The 21,425-nt window shown below is 42.9% G+C and overlaps 1 protein-coding gene across 2 annotated transcripts in view; it reads right to left on the bottom strand.

Moving 5' to 3' along the window:
- Positions 1-21,425, bottom strand: part of sez6b (seizure related 6 homolog b) — a 919,909-nt gene that overhangs the window by 68,813 nt on the left and 829,671 nt on the right. For both annotated transcript variants that reach the window (XM_073053431.1, XM_073053432.1), the window contains exon 10: positions 5,231-5,427. In XM_073053431.1, coding sequence (XP_072909532.1) covers positions 5,231-5,427 — 197 coding nt within the window. The remainder of the gene's footprint in view (positions 1-5,230; positions 5,428-21,425) is intronic.

Here is a 21,425-nt window from a genome sequence, read left to right as displayed (position 1 = left end):
AGAATGCAGCAAGACAGGCAGCATCTGTAGAGGGAAATAGATAGTGGATATTTAGTTTTTTTTTTGCTTATTATATATAGTATGGGTAAAGGTGAAACTGCTGGGTTGATATAAAACTATTATGGTTCACTACTGCTCCTTCGGAATGGAAACTCATTACTGTCATTGATCCTGGTATCTTTGGCTGCCTCTAAAGTACCCTTTGAAAATGTCTGGCATCCTCCCTCGAACCGGTGACCTGCTGAGTTCCTCCTGCAGTTAGTGTGTTTGTGTTTTAAAGTACCTGAGACACTTGAAAGGGAAATAGCAGGCGTTGTATAAATGCACGTCCGTCTCTTCTGTGCTGTGTGCCCGCAAATTGGATGCCCGGCTTGCCTTCACAGTCGCGGCCCGAGCAGATCGAAAATACTCAATGACCATGAAGCGCTTGGGGATTTTTCCAAGGCTTGAGAGAGGCATTATATAAATGCAAATTCCTTTCTGCTCCTGGCAGCGTGCCCTCACATCCATCAATCCTGGCAGCAGCCCACGCACCGCTGACCTCAGCAGAGATGTCAGTCTTGCACTGAATAGAAAGCCTGCCTGCTTCCAACCAGCTCCTGTGCCAGTGAGTCGGGCATGGGCTCAAGGTAAGATCGGCTGCCAGTGGAAGAGACGTGGCTCATCGAAAGAAAAGGTCGGCAGTCCTGATGAGTGCCACATTTTTCACAGATAATCATGAATATAGAAATCTGCACTCTATTCAATCCGCCTTCCTCAGGACGTGATGTCGATTCACTGCTGCAGCTCATGGATATTGGGAGTTTTTCCCAGGAACATGGGAGTTTGAGGTATATCAAATCATGAGGGGTGTCGGTAGTATCGATGCTGGAGTTATTTTTTCTGTAGTAGAAGAGTTTAAACCAGGAGAGCATAGATTTAAGATGAGACGGGAAAGATTTAAAAGGGACCTGAGGGGAAACTTCTTCATGCAGAGGGTGGTCGGTACCTTTGCCAGAGGAAGCTGAAGAAAAGAGTACATTACAGAGGTTAAAAACATTCAGGCAGGTGTATATATAGAAAACGCCTGGAGTGATACGGGCCAAATGCAGAGAAGTAGGACTAACTCAGGTAGATGTCTTGATCAGCATGGTCGAGTTGGGCCACAGGGAGTGTTTCTAAGCTGTACAACTTGATGCACCATCAATAACTCTCTCTGAGACGTAAAGGCGAGATATCGGCTTTTATTGACTGGAAGAAAGAATAAGCAGTGGTTGACCACCATACTACATCCTGGAGACTGAGGGCCGGGCTCAGGCCTCAATCGCCTTTATACCGGGGTCTGTGGGAGGAGCCACAGGAGCAGTCAGCAGGCGGCGTGTCCAGACAGGTATATGTAGTTCACCACACAACTCGATGTGTATACTTAAAAAATACACCGTGAAAGTCCTAGAAAGAAACAACATTTTATGAGGCCTTGCATGCCCAAGACATGTTGGCTTTCAATGGCCACAGCTTCATTACAAGATCAGCAGTGGATGGGATCTGTAATGTGGTGCTTACGTTGATAGTGGGTCTTCAGGGTTGCACCTGGGGACTCTTATATCCTTGAACTTGGCACGGGCGCAAAGGCAGGAGAGAACAGCAAAAACGTATCAAAAGTGGGGGTGAGGAGCCTCTATGTGAGGGAGGAAGCTGCAAGGTTGTAGGAAAGTTGGGAGAGCGGCAACGGGACTAATGTGAATCAGCATGAATCAAATGGACTGAGTGGTCTCCATCCAGTTGTCCTGCTCTGGAGGAAGGGAAGGGTGGTGTCGGTGGTACAGGGATGGGGGTTTGCAGGAGCAGTGGTTCCTCTACCTACAGATACATACAATTTCTCCTGAAGTTGTTAGAGCTCCATTAATTTTCTTCACTTACTGTAGACTTTAAGTCAAATCTGGAGAGTTCCTTGGCATGACTCTATTTCGTCAATTTATATTCACAGTGCATGATGTTGTTAAACCACCTTTAAATAAAGCAGCACTTCATGTTAGCTACTGGACCAGCAGTAATCTCATCTAATGCCAAGTGGTATTCAGAGATTGCCCGGAACAGGAATACATTGTGAAAAGTCATGGTTAAACTTCCAGGTTCTTTTGATGAATGTAAAAAATAATTGTCGGTGCTGGAATAATTAATCTAAGAGAAAGCAAAGATGGTCCAGCTTGTTGGAGGCTGGGGAATACTCATCCGGTTTTGAAGTCCCTCACCGTTCATTACACATCAAAATCAACGTCGAGGCAGTTCTCTGTGCCTCTGTAAACCTGCGAATTTTGATTAATTCTACTTGGAAATCCTCAGCCAAACTCACTCTGTGCGATGCAATCAAAGCTATTCTTTCAGTCACTAAACAGTACCATCAATCATTAAGATTACTAAAGCAGGTCCTCTTTAGACCACGGTTTCTGCAATTTTAATTATTTTGATTGGCATCCTCAGCTGTGATTTTTATAATTATGTGTCAAATCTGTTTGCTAGAACAATTCTTAAATTGGCTACACCTAATGAAACAACAAAGGCAATTACTGGCACAGTAACAAATTACAGGATTGACCTTTAAAGGTTGCAAAAACTTTTTACCAATGAGGAACGATTCTTAATAAAGCAAATAAGGGCAAACTGGAGGAACCGGCGGTACATAATAATGTTCGAATTGCAAAGGACGCAGCAGCTGAGAAAAAATGTCCAGCAGCCGAGATGCTAAACCCTTGGAAAAGGAACATGAATTCTTGTATAAACTTAACGTTTCACATAAAGTTTCTCCAGCGTTGCGTATTTTAATGAGTTTGCCCCAGAGAAATCACTTTTCTGCAAAGCTTGTGAGAGTGAGAAAGCCAGTTGGTGATGTCAGTGAAGATACCTTGGAGACAAAGTCTAGATTCATTTGTCACTTGTACATCGAAACATCGAAAGATACGGTGAAATGATTCATAATGCGTCAACACCCAACACAGTCCGAGGATTATACTGGGAAAGCCGTCAAGTATTGTCGTGATTCTGCTGCCAGTGTAGCATGATCGCAACTACTAAATGCTTATTAACATTTTGCTATTGTGAAATGAAGCTCACGAATCAGATGGCAGAGGTGAACAACGTGAGCTTCTTGATGATAGAGAAGAACAGCTTTGGATCTCAAAGGTTGACCACTTTAACAATGGCGGCCTAATAGCAATGATAGTCTATTGAGGTGCCATTGTTGAAGTGACGACCTCTGGAGATCCAGAATTGTCTATTTTTAATCATACAGCCTACAAGCAATGGCAAAAAAAGTTAACGATCACAGGGAAAATCCTCCACACACGTAATGTATTGACAAGGGTTTCGCTCAGTCCTGACGAAGAGTCTCGGCCCGAAACGTCGACTGTTTATTGCTCTACTTACACTGCTGAGTTTTTCCAGCATTTTGTGTTGCTCTGGAATTCCAGCATCTGCAGAATGTCTTGTGTTTATGGACTTAGAAGGGTTGCCTCCAATGTCACTGGATTACTTGTACAGTAACCGATCTAGTGGCTATGTAATCCAGAGATAAGAATTAAGATCTCTCCGTGGTAATGAAAGACTGGTAATATACTGTCCCTACTGCAGTAATCTAATTTCTGGTTGCAGGTGTTTACACATCTGAATTCTGCACTTGTGATTTTTCTCTAACACCTAAATAAAATAAATATAATAAAAATCCTAAATAAAAGCAGGAAAATAATCTTAGCTGCTGTCACATCAATGCTGCCTTAACAACGATCGCCCAATAGAACTCACATCCACTGTGATGAAGTGTTTTCAGAGATTGGTCATGGTTAGAATTAGCTGCTGCCTGAGCAAGGACCTGGACCCACTGCAATTTGCCTACTGTCACAACAGGTCTACAGCAAATGTAATTTCACCAGGTCACCAGTCGGCCTTGGACCACCTGGGCAACGGCCATACCTGTGTCAGGCTGTGGTTCACTGATTACAGCTCAGGATTCAACACCATTAACCCCTTGCACAGGGTTACAGACTTAGCCGCTTCAATCACAGGCAATAGCCTCCCCACTATCAAAAAGTGGTGCCTCAAGAAAGCAGCAGCCGTTAGTAAGGACCCTCAGCATTCAGGGGTATGCCCTCTTGTCATTACTACCATTAGTGAGGAAGTACAGGTGCCTGAAGAGGCACACTCAACACTGTATTAACAGCTTCTTCCCCTCCATAAATCCTGTCTGTGACAGATCTAAGTCTGAGGTAGCTTCCTTGACACATATGTTCTGGTCTTGCCCTCTTTTGGAAAAGTATTGGCAAGATATTTTTGATATTATTACAGCATTTTTGCGTATTGATTTACAGCCTCTTCCTATTACTGCAATTTTTGGATTACCAGTGATGGACTCTAGTCAATTATCCCCTTTAGCTTGCCGTTTTATTGCATTTGTTACATTAATAGCCAGAAGATCCATTTTATTTAAATGGAAAGATTCTAATCCCCCTACTACATTTCAATGGTTTTCCCAAACTATAACATTTTTAAACTTGGGAAAAAATTAGGATTGGCACTATCGACCCTTCAGTTAAATTTGTAGAAACTTGGAGGCCATTTATTCAACATTTTCATATGATGTAAACTGACCTTTTCCGAATCCTTCTCAATAACTTTTTGTTTGTGTATAGAGGAGCGGAGTTAATGACAAATGATTTTAACCGATGAAACATGGCAGCCCAGCTTTTGTTTTGTTTTGTTTTTATTTTTTTTTAGTTTAGGGGGACTTTTTTATCTCTTGTAAAATACTTTTTTCTTTGAATCTTTTTCGTGTTTAGTTACTAAGAGATTGGGAGGTTTAGATTACACATGTTAGTTGGAGTCTGTTTCTGTACACGTTAACCGTTATTAATGTAATCCTGATCTCTTTCTATCATTATCATTGTTACGTTTATCTGCTCAAAACTCAATAAAAAGGTTCATAAAGAAAGCTTCTTCCCCTCCATCATCAGATTTCTGAATGATCCATAAACCCAAATTCTCTACCTCATTATTTTGCTGTCTTTCAGCACTGTTTTAAAAATATATTTCTTATTGTAACCTGTAGTATTTTTTATGCATTTGTCGATGGCAAATTTCATGACATTTGTCAGTGATAATAAACCTGTTTTTGATTCTCATTCTAAGGGACCTGCTTGCTTTGGGTCAAAGTTCGTAAGTGACTGAGTTTGATTGGACAAAAGAAAAATCACATGGCTACCTTCAAAGTGAATGACAAATCCCTGTTGATATCCAAACACATTGCTTGCTGGATCAGATTGGAACTGGATGGTAACGTCTGCCATGGTTGTGTAGAGTTTGAAGGGATGGTGGGTCCCCGAGTATTGACCCATTATTCTTGCTGTTAGGTCATCCCCGTCATAAAATGTGAGAACATCGTTCTTTCCCATATTTAACCTGTGAAGGAAGGAACAGTGTCAAAAAATCATACTTCAAGTTAACAATTTTATCCTTGTCATAATATATTAGAGTGCGATCCAACAACCTAATCGTAAGGCTACAAAAACAAATATTGATTTATCAAAAGCAATGCACACAAAATACAGGAGCAACTCAGCAGGTCAGACAGCATCTATGGAAATTAATAGGTGGTCAACATTTTGGGCTGAGACTCTTCTTCAGGACTAAGCCTGAACCATCAATTACCTATTCACTTCTATAAAAGCTGCTTGACTGGCAGCATTTTGTGTGTGTTGCTTTGGATTTCCAGCATTTGCAGACTTTCTTGTGTTTTATTGATTATCTAATTCATTATTACTGATGCTTCAAGAGTAATAATAATATGCTGTCCAGTCAGCAACAATAAAAGAGAGCTGGAGGATTAATTTTAGCCCCCAAAAGGGAGATCGTGCCTGAACTATGACGTCATCTTTACTCACGGTCACTGAGCAATCCCAAAAGGTGCAACAGGCAAACCTGTTGAATGGGCGGCCAATTTTTGCATGTCGCTATATGCTCGCCTGCAACAGGAGTTCTTAACAAGATTACATACTTTGTCATGAGGTAAAATTGAACACAAAAACAGACATTTGAACAAGAAGTACAAAAAAGCTGGATGAACTCAGCAGGTCGGGCAGCATCTGTTGAAAGAAGCAGACAACGTTTCGGGTCGAGACCCTTCGTCAGGACTAAAGAAGGAGGGGGCAGGGGCCCTATAAAGAAGGTGGCGGGAGGGTGGAAAACCAATCAGAGGAAAGATCAAGGGGTGGGGGAGGGGAAGCAGGGAGGGGATAGGCAGGAGAGGTGAAGAATGAACCTAAGGGGAAAGCACTATGGGTAGTAGAAGAAAGCAGAGTCATGAGAGGTGATAGGCAGCTAGAAGAGGAGACAGAGTGAAGGTGGGATGTGGGGAGGGAGAGGGAGGGAATTACCGGAAGTTGGAGAATTCGATGTTTGAATTTGTCTTTCCCCATTGGGCAAGATAGTTCAGTTACTTTTACTGCAGCAGAATTACTGAATTTAATTGTGTTATGTGACAAAAGAGAAAAAAGACAGGTTTTAAAATCAATTATCAGAGCACTTTTCCACCAGTCATCGGATACTCTAATAACCTTAGAGAACACTGGTAGTCAAGTGAGAGAAGGTTGGAGTAGTCCCTGACAAAATGCATCTTGTTTCCACAGCAACCCATTGACATAAGCATTAGCTGCTCACAGCCAGTTCTCAGGAACTCTTTTTCATATCTCCCTGACAGCCCCTAAAATATTTTAACTAACAATCTTGTAACAATACTGTAAGGATGAGAGTAGAGTCTCACAATTTGAGTGAGTGATGTGGCTGTAGGGGAAGACTAATTAAGTAAAGCCTCTTTTGCAAAACTGAATTCAAAGACTTTTTTCTTGTCTGGAAGTGATATTAGCATATTATAAGGCTACCTGGAATAGCATTGGGAAGTATTAATACAAATTCAAGTACTATATTGGCGTATTTAGAGTATTGTATACTAGGGTGTTAATTGTCTTTATTTCTTGATAAATCTGATTATGGATAGAGAGAAAGCCGATATCCTCAGAGATTTGGGAGCGTCCAGTGAACATCAATGATGAGGACAGTGCCTCATAATGGCTGTCAGGAGTCTATTATGCTTTGCACGGTATGATTTCAGTTTGACATATTCCTTCTGGCTCCCATCATTCTGCAGGATAATGGTGCAAATGAAATACCTGTGGCCTTTGTTTGGGAAAATGAGGCAATTTTCTGAGCTGTGACTTGATTTTTGAATTACCTAGATCATTGTAAAGTCTCAGAACAAGATACAATGTTGTGCTAGCCATGATTTCTCACTAACAGTGACTGAGGGCAACATTTAGTGAAGCGTGGCTTTGATTGAATGTCGAAAAGCAACTTGGCAAAGTCAGTTTCTCTCTCACTGACACTGCTGGCTAGTGCGTTGATATATTATTAAGAGCAGAAGCCCAATGAAAATGGAGTGCCATGTATCATTGTAAAATCATTTATCTTTGATCTTTATAGCTCTTGCATGTTTTAATTAAAACAAAATGCACGAATAATAAAGGAGCACAATTCCTGGGAAAGCAAAATTAAAGTTGGACTGGAAATCAATTTATATTTTATTGGCTACAAACCAGGATGATCCAAAACTCAGTCCATACCCCCTTGGTTTATAGCCACAGAATAAAATTATCAGCCTGTTACATGTATGCAGACCCATTGACACTTTATAGCTGAAGCAGGAGGTGTAAATCTAAATAAGTATAATTCAATCACCATTCAGCCTGAACCAGAGATTTTTTTTCTGTTATTCTGGATCAAGGATTAAAAATTGGCTCCAAATTCACATCTGGTGCTGCAATCAGAAAATATGGACTGACTCTCTGATCAGCTATACATGAGCAGTAGTCAAAGTTGATATTTTCCGATGTGTTCCATTCCATCGTGCTGTCATATCCTGTTGGATGGAATATTTATCTGTCTGTTGGGGAGAGCACTCACTCCAGCAAGAGGTCTTTTCATTCTTCTTGACAAGATCATTAACCTCAATAGAATGACTTTTCTAAATCCATTGGTATGAGTTATTGTGTGGAAAACAGCAGCCATCTTTGTATCTCAGTGAGATTGTCCTAAAAAGCCCATTTTGTTGTCAGGTAAACACCTGCTTAAGTCATAGAAATGCAGCATGGAAGAGAGTCAGCTGAACTATCAATTACATACTGTATCTGTGCGTTTAGATGTGTGTGTGTGTGTGTGTGTGTGTGTGTGTGTGTGTGTGTGTGTGTGTGTGTGTGTGTGTGTGTGTGTGTGTGTGTGTGTGTGTCTGTTTAGATTGGGTTTCTGTGTGTGTGAGTGTATTTGTGTGTGTGTGTTTGTATTTGTGTGTGTGTGTGTGCGTGTCTGGTTAGATTGGGTTTCTGTGTGTGTGTTTGTATTTGTGCGTGTGTGTGTGTACTTAGATTGGGTTTCTGTGTGTGTGTTTGTATTTTTGTGTGTGTGTGCGTGTCTGTTTAGATTGGGTTTCTGTGTGTGTGTTTGTATTTGTGTGTGTGTGTGTGTGTGTGTGTGTTGTTATGACCCCAGCCCCCTCCTTTGTGAGATTCGCAAGAGCCCTAGACAAGGGGGGGGGGGTCAAATGACCCAAGAGAGAGAGCGGGAGACGTGCTGAAGACCACTTTCCCCCGGGAAGCAGAATAAAGCGACTCTTTGACTATTGTCTCATGAAGACCACATGTAAAGCCCTCGGGCAAAGTGGGCTGGTCACTCAACTTTGTTGAGGCCCCGCCCATAGAGTCCCCGAGCTATCCCGCATGCGCGGACACTCGCAGCCTGTCGAGAGCGGCAGCTGAGAACGGGAGCAGTTTAAAATTGGCCAGTTTTGATTTGGCCCAGACGTCTTTACCGACCCTGTGCCATGAGGGTTTCAAGGGGGGTAAAACGAGGAATAGTAACGTAAAAGGGGGTAAGGGAGAGAAGGTAGATCTTGCCTTAGCGAAGAAAAACGTCCTAGAGGTGGGAAATAAAGATGAGAAACAGATAAAGCTGTTAAAAGGTCCAGGGTTGGACATGGATGATCTGTCTGGTTTGGCAGGACTGTTTGAAGAAGTTGAAAATTCTAAAGGTGTTCCCGATAATGAAATGAGGGCAGTCCTAGATGAAAAGGATGCCATTACCTTGAAGAAGTCTGCTGGGTTGGCAGATGGGGTTGAGTTTACTCCGGAAGTGAGTTGCCCAGAGAGTAACTGGGAGGATCAGGGGAATTTAGAATTTGAAAAGGGTATGGGTATTGAAAGCCTGGAAGAGGCCAATGCCCCGTTTGAGTGTGTCCAAGATGGGGATGCCCGTGGTCCTGAACCTAGTCACGGAGCTCAGAAAAAGTCTGAGGTATTTGACTCAGCTGGATGAGACGGTCGTCCTTTTGGAGCAGATAGACTTGGTTCGGGAAAAAAGGGGTTAACCTTGGGAAGTGTGAGTTCCCAGATGGTTGTGCTGAAGGGGGTGTTCAGAATTAATGTGGAGTTTATGAATGGGGAGATAACTGTTATTGTGGAGGAGAACGGTAAATCTGTAGTTCCCAAATCGAATGAAAAAAAGTTAAAGTCTAGATTGATGCCTGCGCATCGATTACAGGTTGATTTGGAATGTAAGGGTGCCTCACACGCTATTGTTATTCAAGAAAGCGCTGTGAGGAAGCCAAGATTTAAATGCGGCCGGAGAAAAAGGTTCGAACTGAAACACATCAGCCTGCATGGTCCTGACAAAAGGGTTAACTACCTGTGTAGCATTAAAGAATTGGGTGGAAATTCCCATGATGGACTAGGTTGGGGACACGGAGTTAAGAGAATAACCCTCTTGGAAAGGAAAGGCAGGAGAGTACCTCGCCAAATTACTCAAGTTCCCCACGGGGAGACTCTCCGGAAAAGAGGTGATGGTTAATAGAAAATGCCATTTTTAAACAGCAACGCCGGTTGTACGGGTTTGCGCCAAAGCCTGTGACTAATAAAGACAACCCCTTTGGAGACCTGCCGGTGAAATAACACGACCGAAACGATTAGTATTTGGATAAACTTTTGTAGATGCACCTAAGCTAAGATCACACCTCCTTAGTTTTGTTGCTGAGGAAAATAAATAAATAGGTGGTTATTGAGCTGAAGTTTGATGCTACCAGACTTTAGTACGGTACGCGATGTTAAGATATTAAAGAAAGGGACACTGTAATTGTTACCTGTTTAGATACTGACTTGAATGTATAACGGTAGTACTCTGTGAAGAGAGGAGCTTGTGTATTGTGTTAGAAAAAAAAATCCTATAAGACTCTGTACCAACTTGTTTTTAACCGCTGGTAAAAAAACTTTTAAGAGGGGAGGTGTTATGACCCCAGCACCCTCCTTTGTGAGATTCGCAAGAGCCCTAGACAATGGGGGGGGGGGGGGTCAAATGACCCAAGAGAGAGAGGGAGACGTGCTGAAGACCACGTTCCCCCGGGAAGCAGAATAAAGCGACTCTTTGACTATTGTCTCATGAAGACCACGTGTAAAGCCCTTGGGCAAAGTGGGCTGGTCACTCAACAAGACAAAAACCTCGGACATAGCCATTGTCTTGGGAGACACCTTTGTGGGATAAGGAACTGGCCTACGTGCAAAATCTCAGGGCAATGTGAGATGGGTGATGGGGGAAGGATTGCCTCGCCCCCCCACCCTGATGGACATCTACAACCCTGCCAGTCCAGATAAAAGGTGGGCTGCCGAGGCGGGGCGCCAGACGCACCGGAAGACGCGCTTGAGATCCTGTGACAGCGTTTTGATATCGGCAGCAGGTGGTGGGGTTCGTGTGCGTCTTTTCCTTGCCTGGGATTGGTGACCTCACCATGGAAGAACGGCCTAGCTACAGGGGAAGCCACAGATGAGAGTCCATTCCCCAACGAGACTTCCGACTACCTCCTACAGGTTGGAAAACCTGTCGGGTAAATGTTTCATTCTCTCTCTCTCTTTCTAACAAAAGTGCACCAACGCGACACCACGACAGCGGCAGCGGGTGGAACTGCAGTGACCGCAAAAGGACTTTGAAATATCCAGTAAACAAAATATATCTACATTACCCCTAGACAATGATAGAGCTTATTTCTGATTGATTATTACTATACCTGTGCTTTAGATTGAGTTGTGACGACGTATATGATCTGAATGTTTTGTATTAACCATACGTTTGTGCCCCTTTATAAATAAAAATGTTTGAAAGTAGTAGCATCAGGCTTCGGTGGACCCATCTATCTTTGCTGGAAAATTACCCGGTTACTGGGGAACGTAACAGTGTGTATTTAGATTGGGTTTCTGTGTGTGTGTTTGTATTTGTGTGCGTGTGTTGTGTGTGTGTATTTAGATTGGGTTTCTGTGTGTGTGTGTGTGTGTGTGTGTGTGTGTGTGTGTGTGTGTGTGTGTGTGTGTGTGTGTGTGTGTGTGTGTGTGTGTGTGTGTGTGTGTGTGTGTGTGTTTGTATTTGTGTGTGTGTGTGCGTGTCTGTTTAGATTGGGTTTCTGTGTGTGTGAGTGTATTTGTGTGCTTAGTCTGCGTGACAGCCTGGTCTTCAATCTCCTGACTTCCTTGCACTAGACAAAGACCATGTGAGCTGCTGTGTAAACAGTTCATGCAAGACATCTGTCATCCTCAGAACTAGCTTGGAAACAAGTCATCCTTGAATCTAAGAGACTGCTGAAGAACTAGAGGAGAGAGACTTTGCAGTCTACTGCTGCTGCAAATGAGCTTAAAAACTTCCAGCTGGCTGCTTACAACCACAGACCAGCTCCCTTGCATTATCACTCACAAACGCCCATCCAATTTTGTTTAGCTCTGAGTGCCATGGAACACAAAAGCCTTAGGAAGACATAAAGTAAAAATTCTAAGGTAAGTGGTTGCACATGGGGATAAGTACTTGTTTCAGCTTTTCTTACATTGAGTACTAACAGGATTTGATAACACTGACAAAGGTAAGATAGAATTAAAAGTAAACTTGATCTAGACATGTAAGATGATGGAGGTACCAGGAGTGATGACTCCCAGGGAACACAATAGATCCAGTTATCAGAAAAAACAGGTTGAATCACGTGACTCACAGCAACACCAGCCTGTTCAATCCAAGAGTCCTGATAGTTCCTCGACAACTTTGCAAATGCACTGTCTGTCAACCGAATTGCAAAATTTACCCTTGAGTATTAAAGCATGAACATCCTCCTCTCCACACACAGACGCCACTTGGTTTTGATTCCTTTGAAAACACCAATATATTTTGTCCTCACAGCAAAATCATTGACAGTGATGGTGACACCAGCTACAATCACTGCTGGCTTCCGTTTGTCAGAGCCTCCCAAACTACTACTAACTCTGCACTTTCTAACCGTCAAACAATTTTCATACATTACACACTCTATACTTTAACATTTATCTGATAACCTCATGCACGGCACCTTATCAAAGGCCTCCTGGGAGTCCAAACAGTCCAAATATACTAAGTGAGCACTTACATACACATGTACACCTACACATTAATTTAAACATCTAATTAGCGAATCATGTGGCAGCAACTCAATTCATAAAAGCACGCGGACACGGTCAAGAGGTTCAGTTGTTGTTCAGACCAGACATCAAAATGGGAAGGAATGTGATCTAAGTGACTTTGACCATGGAATAAATGTTGGTGTCGGGTAGGGTGGTTTGAGTATTTTAGAACTGCTGATCTCCATGGATTTTCATGCACAACAGACTTTAGATTTCAGAGCAAATGATGTGAAAAACAAACAAAGAAAATACATTGAGGGCAGTTCTGTGGGCAAAAATGCCTTCTTAATGAGGGAGGTCAGAGGAGAATAGCCAGACTGGTTCAACCTGACAGGAAGGTGACAGTAAAACAAGTAACCGTGTGTTAAAACAGTGGTGTGCAGAAGAGCATCTCTGAACAAACAGCATGTCAAACATTGAAGTGGATGGGTTACAGGATCATAAAAATACACTGAGTGTATATCACCTCAACTGGGTCCCCTTTATCTAATATTCCAGTTGCCTTCTAAAAGAATGACATTTGCCAAACAGGATTTTACATTTTGGCATTACTCAGGGGGAGCTTTAATCAGGACATAACAGGCCATTAGATTTCAAAAGAATTTGTCAGGTGATCTGCATTTGGCATATGGACCAACTCCCGGCTCTGGCATCTTGAAATTGTCAGAGGCAGGGCAGGAATCGTCCACATAGGGGTGAGCTGCCTGGCATTCACTGGGGAATGCACAGAGATCTTCCAGTCCACTTGAAGCCTATGAAGCTTCGGTCTGGGCTTGACAGATGAGAGGGTTACATGCCAGGCCCACTGCCCCACCACCTGGGATGGCGAGGCAATGCAGTGCTCAGCACAACGCTTTACAGTACAGGCGACCCAAGTTCAATTCCCACTGCTGTGCCTGTAAGGAGCTCGTATGTTCTCCCCGTGACTGTTTCCTCCCACAGTCCAAAGATGTACCGGTTGGTAGGTTAATTGGACATTGTAGATTGTCCCGTGATTACCCTTGGATTAAATCAGCTGATTGCTGGGCAGTGCATCTCAAAGGGCCGAGTGGGGCAGCTCCGCGCTCTATCTCAATAAAATAAAATTTAAAAATTAGACATTTTGAAACCAACTTAACTTTCTCATGATTTGGTGGTCTTCCCACATATTCATCAACTGCAAAGGAAACAAGCGCTCAGATCTCAGAATCAAATGCTGGAATGTGAATGAAATGGTCCTTGATTACTTCTTCTTAGCTATCTTGAAGCAAGCTTATCAGCCTCTGTTCCAGCAGCTTCCACAACAACCCTGCCTTGCACTTATATAGCAGCTTTCAATAGAGCAAGAACCACATTTCAGAAGCTTTTATTTCCCTCTGGTGCTAGTGCAGGTAAAATATCCTTGGGATATTAAAGAATAATCATCAAATAAAAATGAACACGGGATACACTAGGATTTCATGGACTTAAGAGTTGTTTTTTTTTATGTAGTTCAGTCTAGTTTTTGTACTGTGTCATGTAACACCATGGTCCTGAAAAACGTTGTCTCATTTTTTCTATTACATTTTACTATTTCCCTATACTCAACCTTTCCCAAGTTACAGAGAAAGGTTGAACAAGTTAGGTCTTTATTCTTTGGAGTGCAGAAGGTTGAGGGGGGACTTGATAGAGGTATTTAAAATTATGAGGGCATTGATAGAGTTGACGTGGATAGGCTTTTTCCATTGAGAGTAGGGGAGATTCAAACAAGAGGACATGAGTTGAGAGTTAGGGGGCAAAAGTTTAGGGGTAACATGAGGGGGAACTTCTTTATTCAGAGAGTGGTAGCTGTGTGGAACGAGCTTCCAGTAGAAGTGGTAGAGGCAGGTTTGATCTTGTCATTAAAAAAAAAATTGGATAGGTATATGGACAGGAAAGGAATGGAAGGTTATGGGCTGAGTGCAGGCAGGTGTGACTAGGTGAAAGTAAGTGTTCGGCACGGACTAGAAGGACCGAGATGGCCTGTTTCCGTGCTGTAATTGTTATATGGTTACTTTGTATTGTACCAGCAGTTATGGTCGAAATGACAATAAAAGTGACTTGACTTGACTTGACTTGACTTCTGCAGATGCTGGAGATCTTGAGCAACTCACACAAAATGGAGGAGGAACTCAGCAGGTCAGGTAGCGGGAAATGAGAAGTTCATTTTCTTTCATTGATACCACCTGACCTGCTGAGTTCCTCCTACATTTTGTGTGTGGCTCACAAGCTAGGATTCATCAGGGAAGCTGACTGAAAACTTTGTCAAAGGAATAGGTTTTATTAGAGCAGGGTTTTCCAACCCATTTCATGCCATGGCCCCTACCATTAACTGAGGGTCCTGGACCCCAGGTTGGGATCCTCGAATAATTAGAGGATCCTCATGACAGATCATGAGAGACAATTGCACATGGAGCAACAATTAAGTATGAAGGTTAATGAGTGATAGACCTCAGGATCTATCAAGTATATATAATTTAGTTGAAAGCTGTAGTCAGTGTAAAGAAAAATGTCAAATCTGATCCGAGACAGAGCACGAGCTGTGGATGTGACAAATGCAGGAATTCCGGGTCAGTGGGTATATGGAACAAGTTGCAGAGGAAGAGGTAGGTTACATTACAATATTTGGACAGATTCATAGACAGGAAAAGTTTAGAAGGATTTGGGCCAAAGAGGAGTAACTCAATAAAGCGCCCTAGTCAGCATGTATGAATTGGGCCGAAAGGCCTGCTGAACTGCTCTATATTGTGTCTGATTCTAATATATTTGTCACAGTAATGCGATGATCTAATGATACCAGGAAGGATATGTTACTACCTCTTGAAAATAATCATCTACAAATTATTTGTGTTATATCATCTCTCCATGATCCATATTCTTTCTTTAGTTACGTGGCACAGACCATAGTATTATTGTGTGACTTGAAGGGTAATGTTAAACTATTAGACTGCCCTCACAGCTTGGAATTGCAGCACCACGGTCCTCATACAACTCTCTTGGAAAAGTTGACTACTTCAAAGCATCTCCTTGTAACTGGATTGGACTAAAATGGCACGGTTTACATCTCTGGCAGTACACACACACACACACACACGAGCACAAGGACCTGACTGCAGTCAGGGGGAAGAATAATGCTGTCACAACGCAGTGATGGAAGCTGCATTGCATGATTGTCCAATGTAGTCCAAGTGTCACCTTGACAACATTATATAATAAACAGCCACAAATCTTTGAGGCCAGAGGGTGCCTCCATTCTTAACAAAATAAATTTTCATGAAGTAATCTTCAGCCCCGACTCCTGATAAAAAAAAATGCCTGTGCTATCAACACTTGCTGGCTTTGTCCCTATAATTTACTTCGGTTTGATGCCTACCAAGAGCAAGATGTCAGAAAACACTGCATTCTTTTGATAAGAGGCTGCACGCAATGTTAGATTCATTCCTTCCAAAAATTAATGAAAATCCATTACATACTGGGCTTCTCTGTGACCTATTACTGCTGTTTAACTTGCATCACAAAAAAAAAAGCTTCAGGATATTAATTATCCTGACAGTATGTCATAACATGTACTCTGTAAGCACCACTGTCTGTCTACTTTTCTGCCTCTCATGGCTGCTCAAGGGGTGAATGAAATACACAGCTTTGCAAACTACCGCCAGTTTATGTCTTCGATGTTGAAAATGAGGCTGAGTGAATTCAGTAGGGGCCTAATCTATGGCAATAGGATGAAATAAGCATGTTCTTTTTGTACCGGTGACTGGTTTTATATAAAATTTTTGTAAACTGAAGACAAGGTTAACTGCCCGATGCCAGAAACATGCAGCCACAGTTTGAGAAGCTGCATTTGGCCATACTGGTGTAGGTAGGAATAAAGGTCAGATCCTATTGATGTGTACTCATGTAGCAGTCAGACACCCTGTAGCAACACACACACGATGCTGGAGGGACTCAGCAGGCCTTCGGAAATGAGTAAACAGTCGATGTTTCAGGACGAGACCCTTCATCTGGACTGGGAAAAGGATGAGAAGTTAAGCAAGAAACTGGGGGGGGGGGCAGGGAGGAAGATTTACAAGGTGGCAGGTGATCGATGAATCTGGGAGAGGGGGATGGGTGAAGTAAAGAGCTGGGATGCTCGTAGGTGAAAGAGATAAAGAGCTGGAGAAGGGGGAGTCTGATAGGGGAGGGTAGAAGATCATGGAAGAAAGGGAAGGGGGAGGAGCACCAGAGGGAGGTGATGGGTAGGTAAGGAGATGAGGTGAGAGAAGGAAATGGGAATGAAGTGGGGGTGGGACAATTACCAGAAGTTTGAGAAATCGATGTTCATGCCTTCAGGTTGGAGGCTGCCCAGACAGAATATAAAGTGTTACTCCCCCAACCTGAGTGTAGCCTCCTCGCGACAGTAGAGGAGGCCTTGGACTGACATATGTCAGAATGGGAAAGGGAAGTGGAATTAAAATGGGTGGCCACTGGGAGATCCCGCTTTTTCTGGTGGATGGAGCATAGGAGCTTGGTGAAGTTGTCTCCCGGTCTACGTCAGGTCTCACTGATATACAGGAGGACCGGATACAGTAGATGACCCCAACAGACTCACAGGCGAATTGTTGCCTCACTTGGAAGGAATGGTAGTGAGGGAGCAGGTGTAAGGGTAGTATGGCACTTGTTCCGCTTTCAAGGATAATTACCAGGAGGGAGATCAGTGGGGAGTGATGAATGCACCAAGGGAGTCACATAGGGGGCAATCCCTGCGGAAAGCAGAAAGTGGAGGAGGAGGGAGAGAAAGATGCGCTTGTGGTGGGATCCCTTCCCTTTCTTCCATGGTCTTCTACCCTCTCCTATCAGACTCCCCCTTCTCCAGCCCTTTATCCCTTCCACCGATCAGCTTCCCAGCTCTTCATTTAACCCTTCCCCCCCTCCCGGTTTCACCTATCACCTACCGCCCTGTACTTCTTCCTCCCCTCCCCCCACCATCTTGCTTGGACTTCTCATCTTTTTTTCCCAGTCCTGATGAAGGGTCTCGGCCCGAAATGTCGACTGTTTACTCTTTTCCATAGATACCGTTTGGCCTGCTGATTTCCTCCAGCATTTTGTGTGTGTGGTTTGAAATTTCCAGCATCTGCAGATTTTCTTGTCTATCTTGCAGCAACTCAGTCTCAATGTTCCTTCAAGATCAATAAACCATGTGCCACATGGAGCATTACTTTGTCCGAGAATCGCCTTTCAAGGATGGCTTAACACTGCGTCTTTGAATGAACCAGATTTGGGACACACTTGGCTGGGTAAACAAGCCACCAACATCTCGCCATCAAGGATTGGTTACATTTCTGCTCCATTGGATGGGCCATACAATTTGTATGGCCAAACCAACCCCTGAAATGAGCTCTCTACTCGGAGCTCTGTCATGGCAGAAGACTTCCAGAAGGACAAAGAAAATGCTTCAAGGATGTTCTCAAAGCTGCCTTGAAAAAAACGTAACGTATTCTTCAGCTCATTGACTGAAGCTCATTCTTCAGCCCCGACGTGTGGCTGCTCAAAATGGAGCAGTAACAGTCAGAAAGACACTGTGAGAAGATGTCAGGAGAGATGTACAATACCCAAAGTGCACCAGTCGAGTCACTCTACCTATCAAATACCTTCTGCCCTACTAGAATCCAGATTCTAGAAAGGCCTTATCAAACACCTCCAGGCCTAAACAACGAGAATGGAATCAAACATGAGGAAATCTGCAGATGGTGGAAATCCAAAATGCTGGAGGAACTCAGCAGGCCAGGCAGCAACTATAAAAAAGAGTAAACAGTCGATGTTTTGGGCCGAGACCCTTTGTCAGGACACTGAGAATGGAATCAAGTCCTCTTTGCCAATGGGGACTTCCAAAGAAGGAAAATGTAGCTTAGGAATCAAAACGATTAGATAATTGTTAATTCAGCAATTGGTATGTACAGGATGACGGGGAGAGAGTTGGAATTAACTAGGGCAAGCGACGTCCAAAGAAGAGTCTCAAAAGCTCCCCGACATGCCATTTTCAGGAAGGTATGCTCGTCTAAGAAAGTTTGAGCACAGTGATCAGAAATTCTCAAATCAGCTTCCTTTGAGTATAAAATTCATGTTGGGATATTGACCCTATTTGAGTAAATGTGATGGGTGGGGGGGGGGTGGGTAACCATCAGAGAAGTTAATGCAGGCAATTAGATGAAGCAGAGGCCCTGCCCTTGGCTGCATTCTGTCTGACATGTCAGGGACTTTACCGCCCAGCTCTGTGAATGTGTGCTGGGGGGAGTGCAGTAAAGCAATGGAAAGACATCCTCTGGTGCTCCACCTTCAGTTACGGATACTTTCCCGTGGTCAGAAAGGTACTGCTGTAATGCTTCTGGTGAGCTTGCAGTCAAGTTGTAATCACCGGTGCACTGCAAGCAATGAAGAATATTCCACACCAACCTTCTCAAAGTGAAGGCTGGGTAGTTTAAGATAGGAAATACCAACACGTAATTGCTGCTAAATAAATAGTTCTTGGGGAATCCTTTGGATCCCCTATTCAATCTGGCCTGTGCAGCTGGAAGTAGGAAAAGGGTAGAAGTTTACTTTGGACCATCTAAGATAACATTGGGAGATTGTTCTGTTTTGTAAGTCCAAACCATAAAAGTAATTAAAAGGAAAACAAGGGAACCTGGAATATGAGTCTAACTTCATTTTTTACTTTAAGCGAGGGGTGCACGTATCATGTGGTAGCATGATGACGTATGCCATTTACGTACTTTTACGTATAACCCACAGTGTATTATGTAAACAACAAAGAATGCTTAATCAAACAATATATTTACAATATTACTCAAATATTACTGAAATATTAAATACACATCAGAGACAAATTCAGTTTTATACATTTTCTTTTCATTAGTATTTCATGACTAGTGGAATTAGATTAGCTGCCTGTTACAATCATCACTGATATATAATCCTACAAGTATCCACTGAAACATCAGGGCGTGGTGTTCAGTGGGTTGTGCACACATTTAAATAGGGTTTACCTCTCTTTTGGAACATTTCTTGCAACAAGACTGTAGGTAAGAATACAGAATTTGACCAGACTGCAACAGTTTCTTCCCCCCAAGCCACCAGACTCCTCAATACTCAGAGTCTAGACTGACATTGTAACTTGTCCTCTACTGTGCCTATTGCCTTGTTTATTAACTATTGTACTGCCCTGCACTGTTTTGTGAACTTTATGTAGTCCTGTGCAGCTTTTAAATTGTCTTACGTAGCCTTGTGCTGTCTCACATAGTCTAGTGTAGTTTTGTGTTGTTTCATGCAGCACCAGGGTCCTGGAGGAACGTTGTTTCATTTTTAATGTGTACTGTACCCGCAGTTTATGGTCAAAATGACAATAAAAACAACTTGAACTTAAACTGATCCAGACTGACTTCAGTGTTGACTTTCCAGATTTTCAGTCCTGGTTTTGTACTCTTTGTCTCTTTACTATTAATAAATCATTTACTTAAACACAAAACACAAGTGTTTGAAAGCACAAAGGTCAATCCTGTGTCAGTGAGATCTGACAGCCTATTCCTGAGCGTTGTAGCGTGCATCAGCTTGCACGCCACTGGCAGTGGACAGAAAGAAACAACCGGATGATGGCAGATCAATTGAGAACTTCAGCAATGCAGCCAAGAGGGGAACAAGGAGGCAGAGCAAGGAAATACTTGCATGAATACCCTGCAAGAAGCCCTACTGCCCAGTGTGAGTGGCTGGGTGAACACCGCCCTGCTCCATTCACAAACACAGGCGAGCTTCTTGCCTCTTTCTTACCTCCTCCTCACCTCACCTCCCATCTCCAGCCAGAGCAATAAGCAAGGCCTCTTGACTCTCAGAGAGCCTTCTGTAGCTGCCTCCAAAGTCACATTGGGAAAGATCAGATTTTGAAAATGCTTGAGGCCACTTAGCTTTGGGGAAGTGCTGATGGCTTCGTGCACAGTTTGGGTTTAGATTATGAAGCAATGGGGATATAGTCTTATAAGATATAGTGCACTAGCTTATTGAAAATCATCCAGGAATTGATCATCATCAATTCTCCTTGGAGAGGAGGATCAGAGGTGATTTGTTAGAGGTGTACAAGATGATAAGTGGCACAGATTGAGAGGGCAGCCAGTGAGTTTTTCTGAAGGTGGAATTGGCTAATATGAAAGGTCATAAGGTAGTGGAGGGATATTAGAGGCAGACTTCTTACGTAGAAGGTGATAAGTGTGTGGAATGCACTGTCAGGGATACATTAGGGACATTTAAGAGACTCTTAGATGATGAGACTCTTGTATGAATGAAAAATGTGTGAGGGAAGGGTTAGATTAATATTGGAGTAGTTCAAAGGGTTGGTACAACATTATGGGCCGAAGAGCCTGTACTGCGCTGTAGTGTTCTATAATCCAGGAACCAGATATGGTTCACCCTAACATTGTGCACAAACATCCCCAAATGGATACATGTTATTGGAATTAGAAGTCTGGGTGTAGGAGAGTGGCTTGTGATTCCCTTTTGGAACATTTCTTGCAACAAGACTGTAGGTAAGAGTACAGAATTTGTGGACTTCTCTATAGTACTTTCCTCACCATAATGGCAGCAACAGGGAGTCCCTGTTCCTATCTTCACTTTTCATTGGTAAAGACACTGTGGTCACTGTGGTCAGCTGGTGATGCCATTAACCCAGTTCTTAAGAAGGATTTAAAATATCCCTCGGGTGGAACCTACTGCAGTTCACAAGACCCAGAATAGAATTGGTTTCCACAGTCCCATATGTTGTACTTATTTATGCAGCTATGGCGGATAACCTATTTGTCATTAGTGTTCTCAGAGTCAAATCTTCACTTTTGTTTGCTCTTGTTATTTAGCAACCAAACTCCCCATCCCAAT

This window comes from Hemitrygon akajei, chromosome 8, assembly GCF_048418815.1.
Source record: "Hemitrygon akajei chromosome 8, sHemAka1.3, whole genome shotgun sequence".
In the NCBI taxonomy this organism is placed as follows: Eukaryota; Metazoa; Chordata; class Chondrichthyes; order Myliobatiformes; family Dasyatidae; genus Hemitrygon; species Hemitrygon akajei.
The sequence above is the reverse complement of the archived record's forward strand: the minus strand, read 5'-3'. Positions and strand labels throughout refer to the sequence as shown.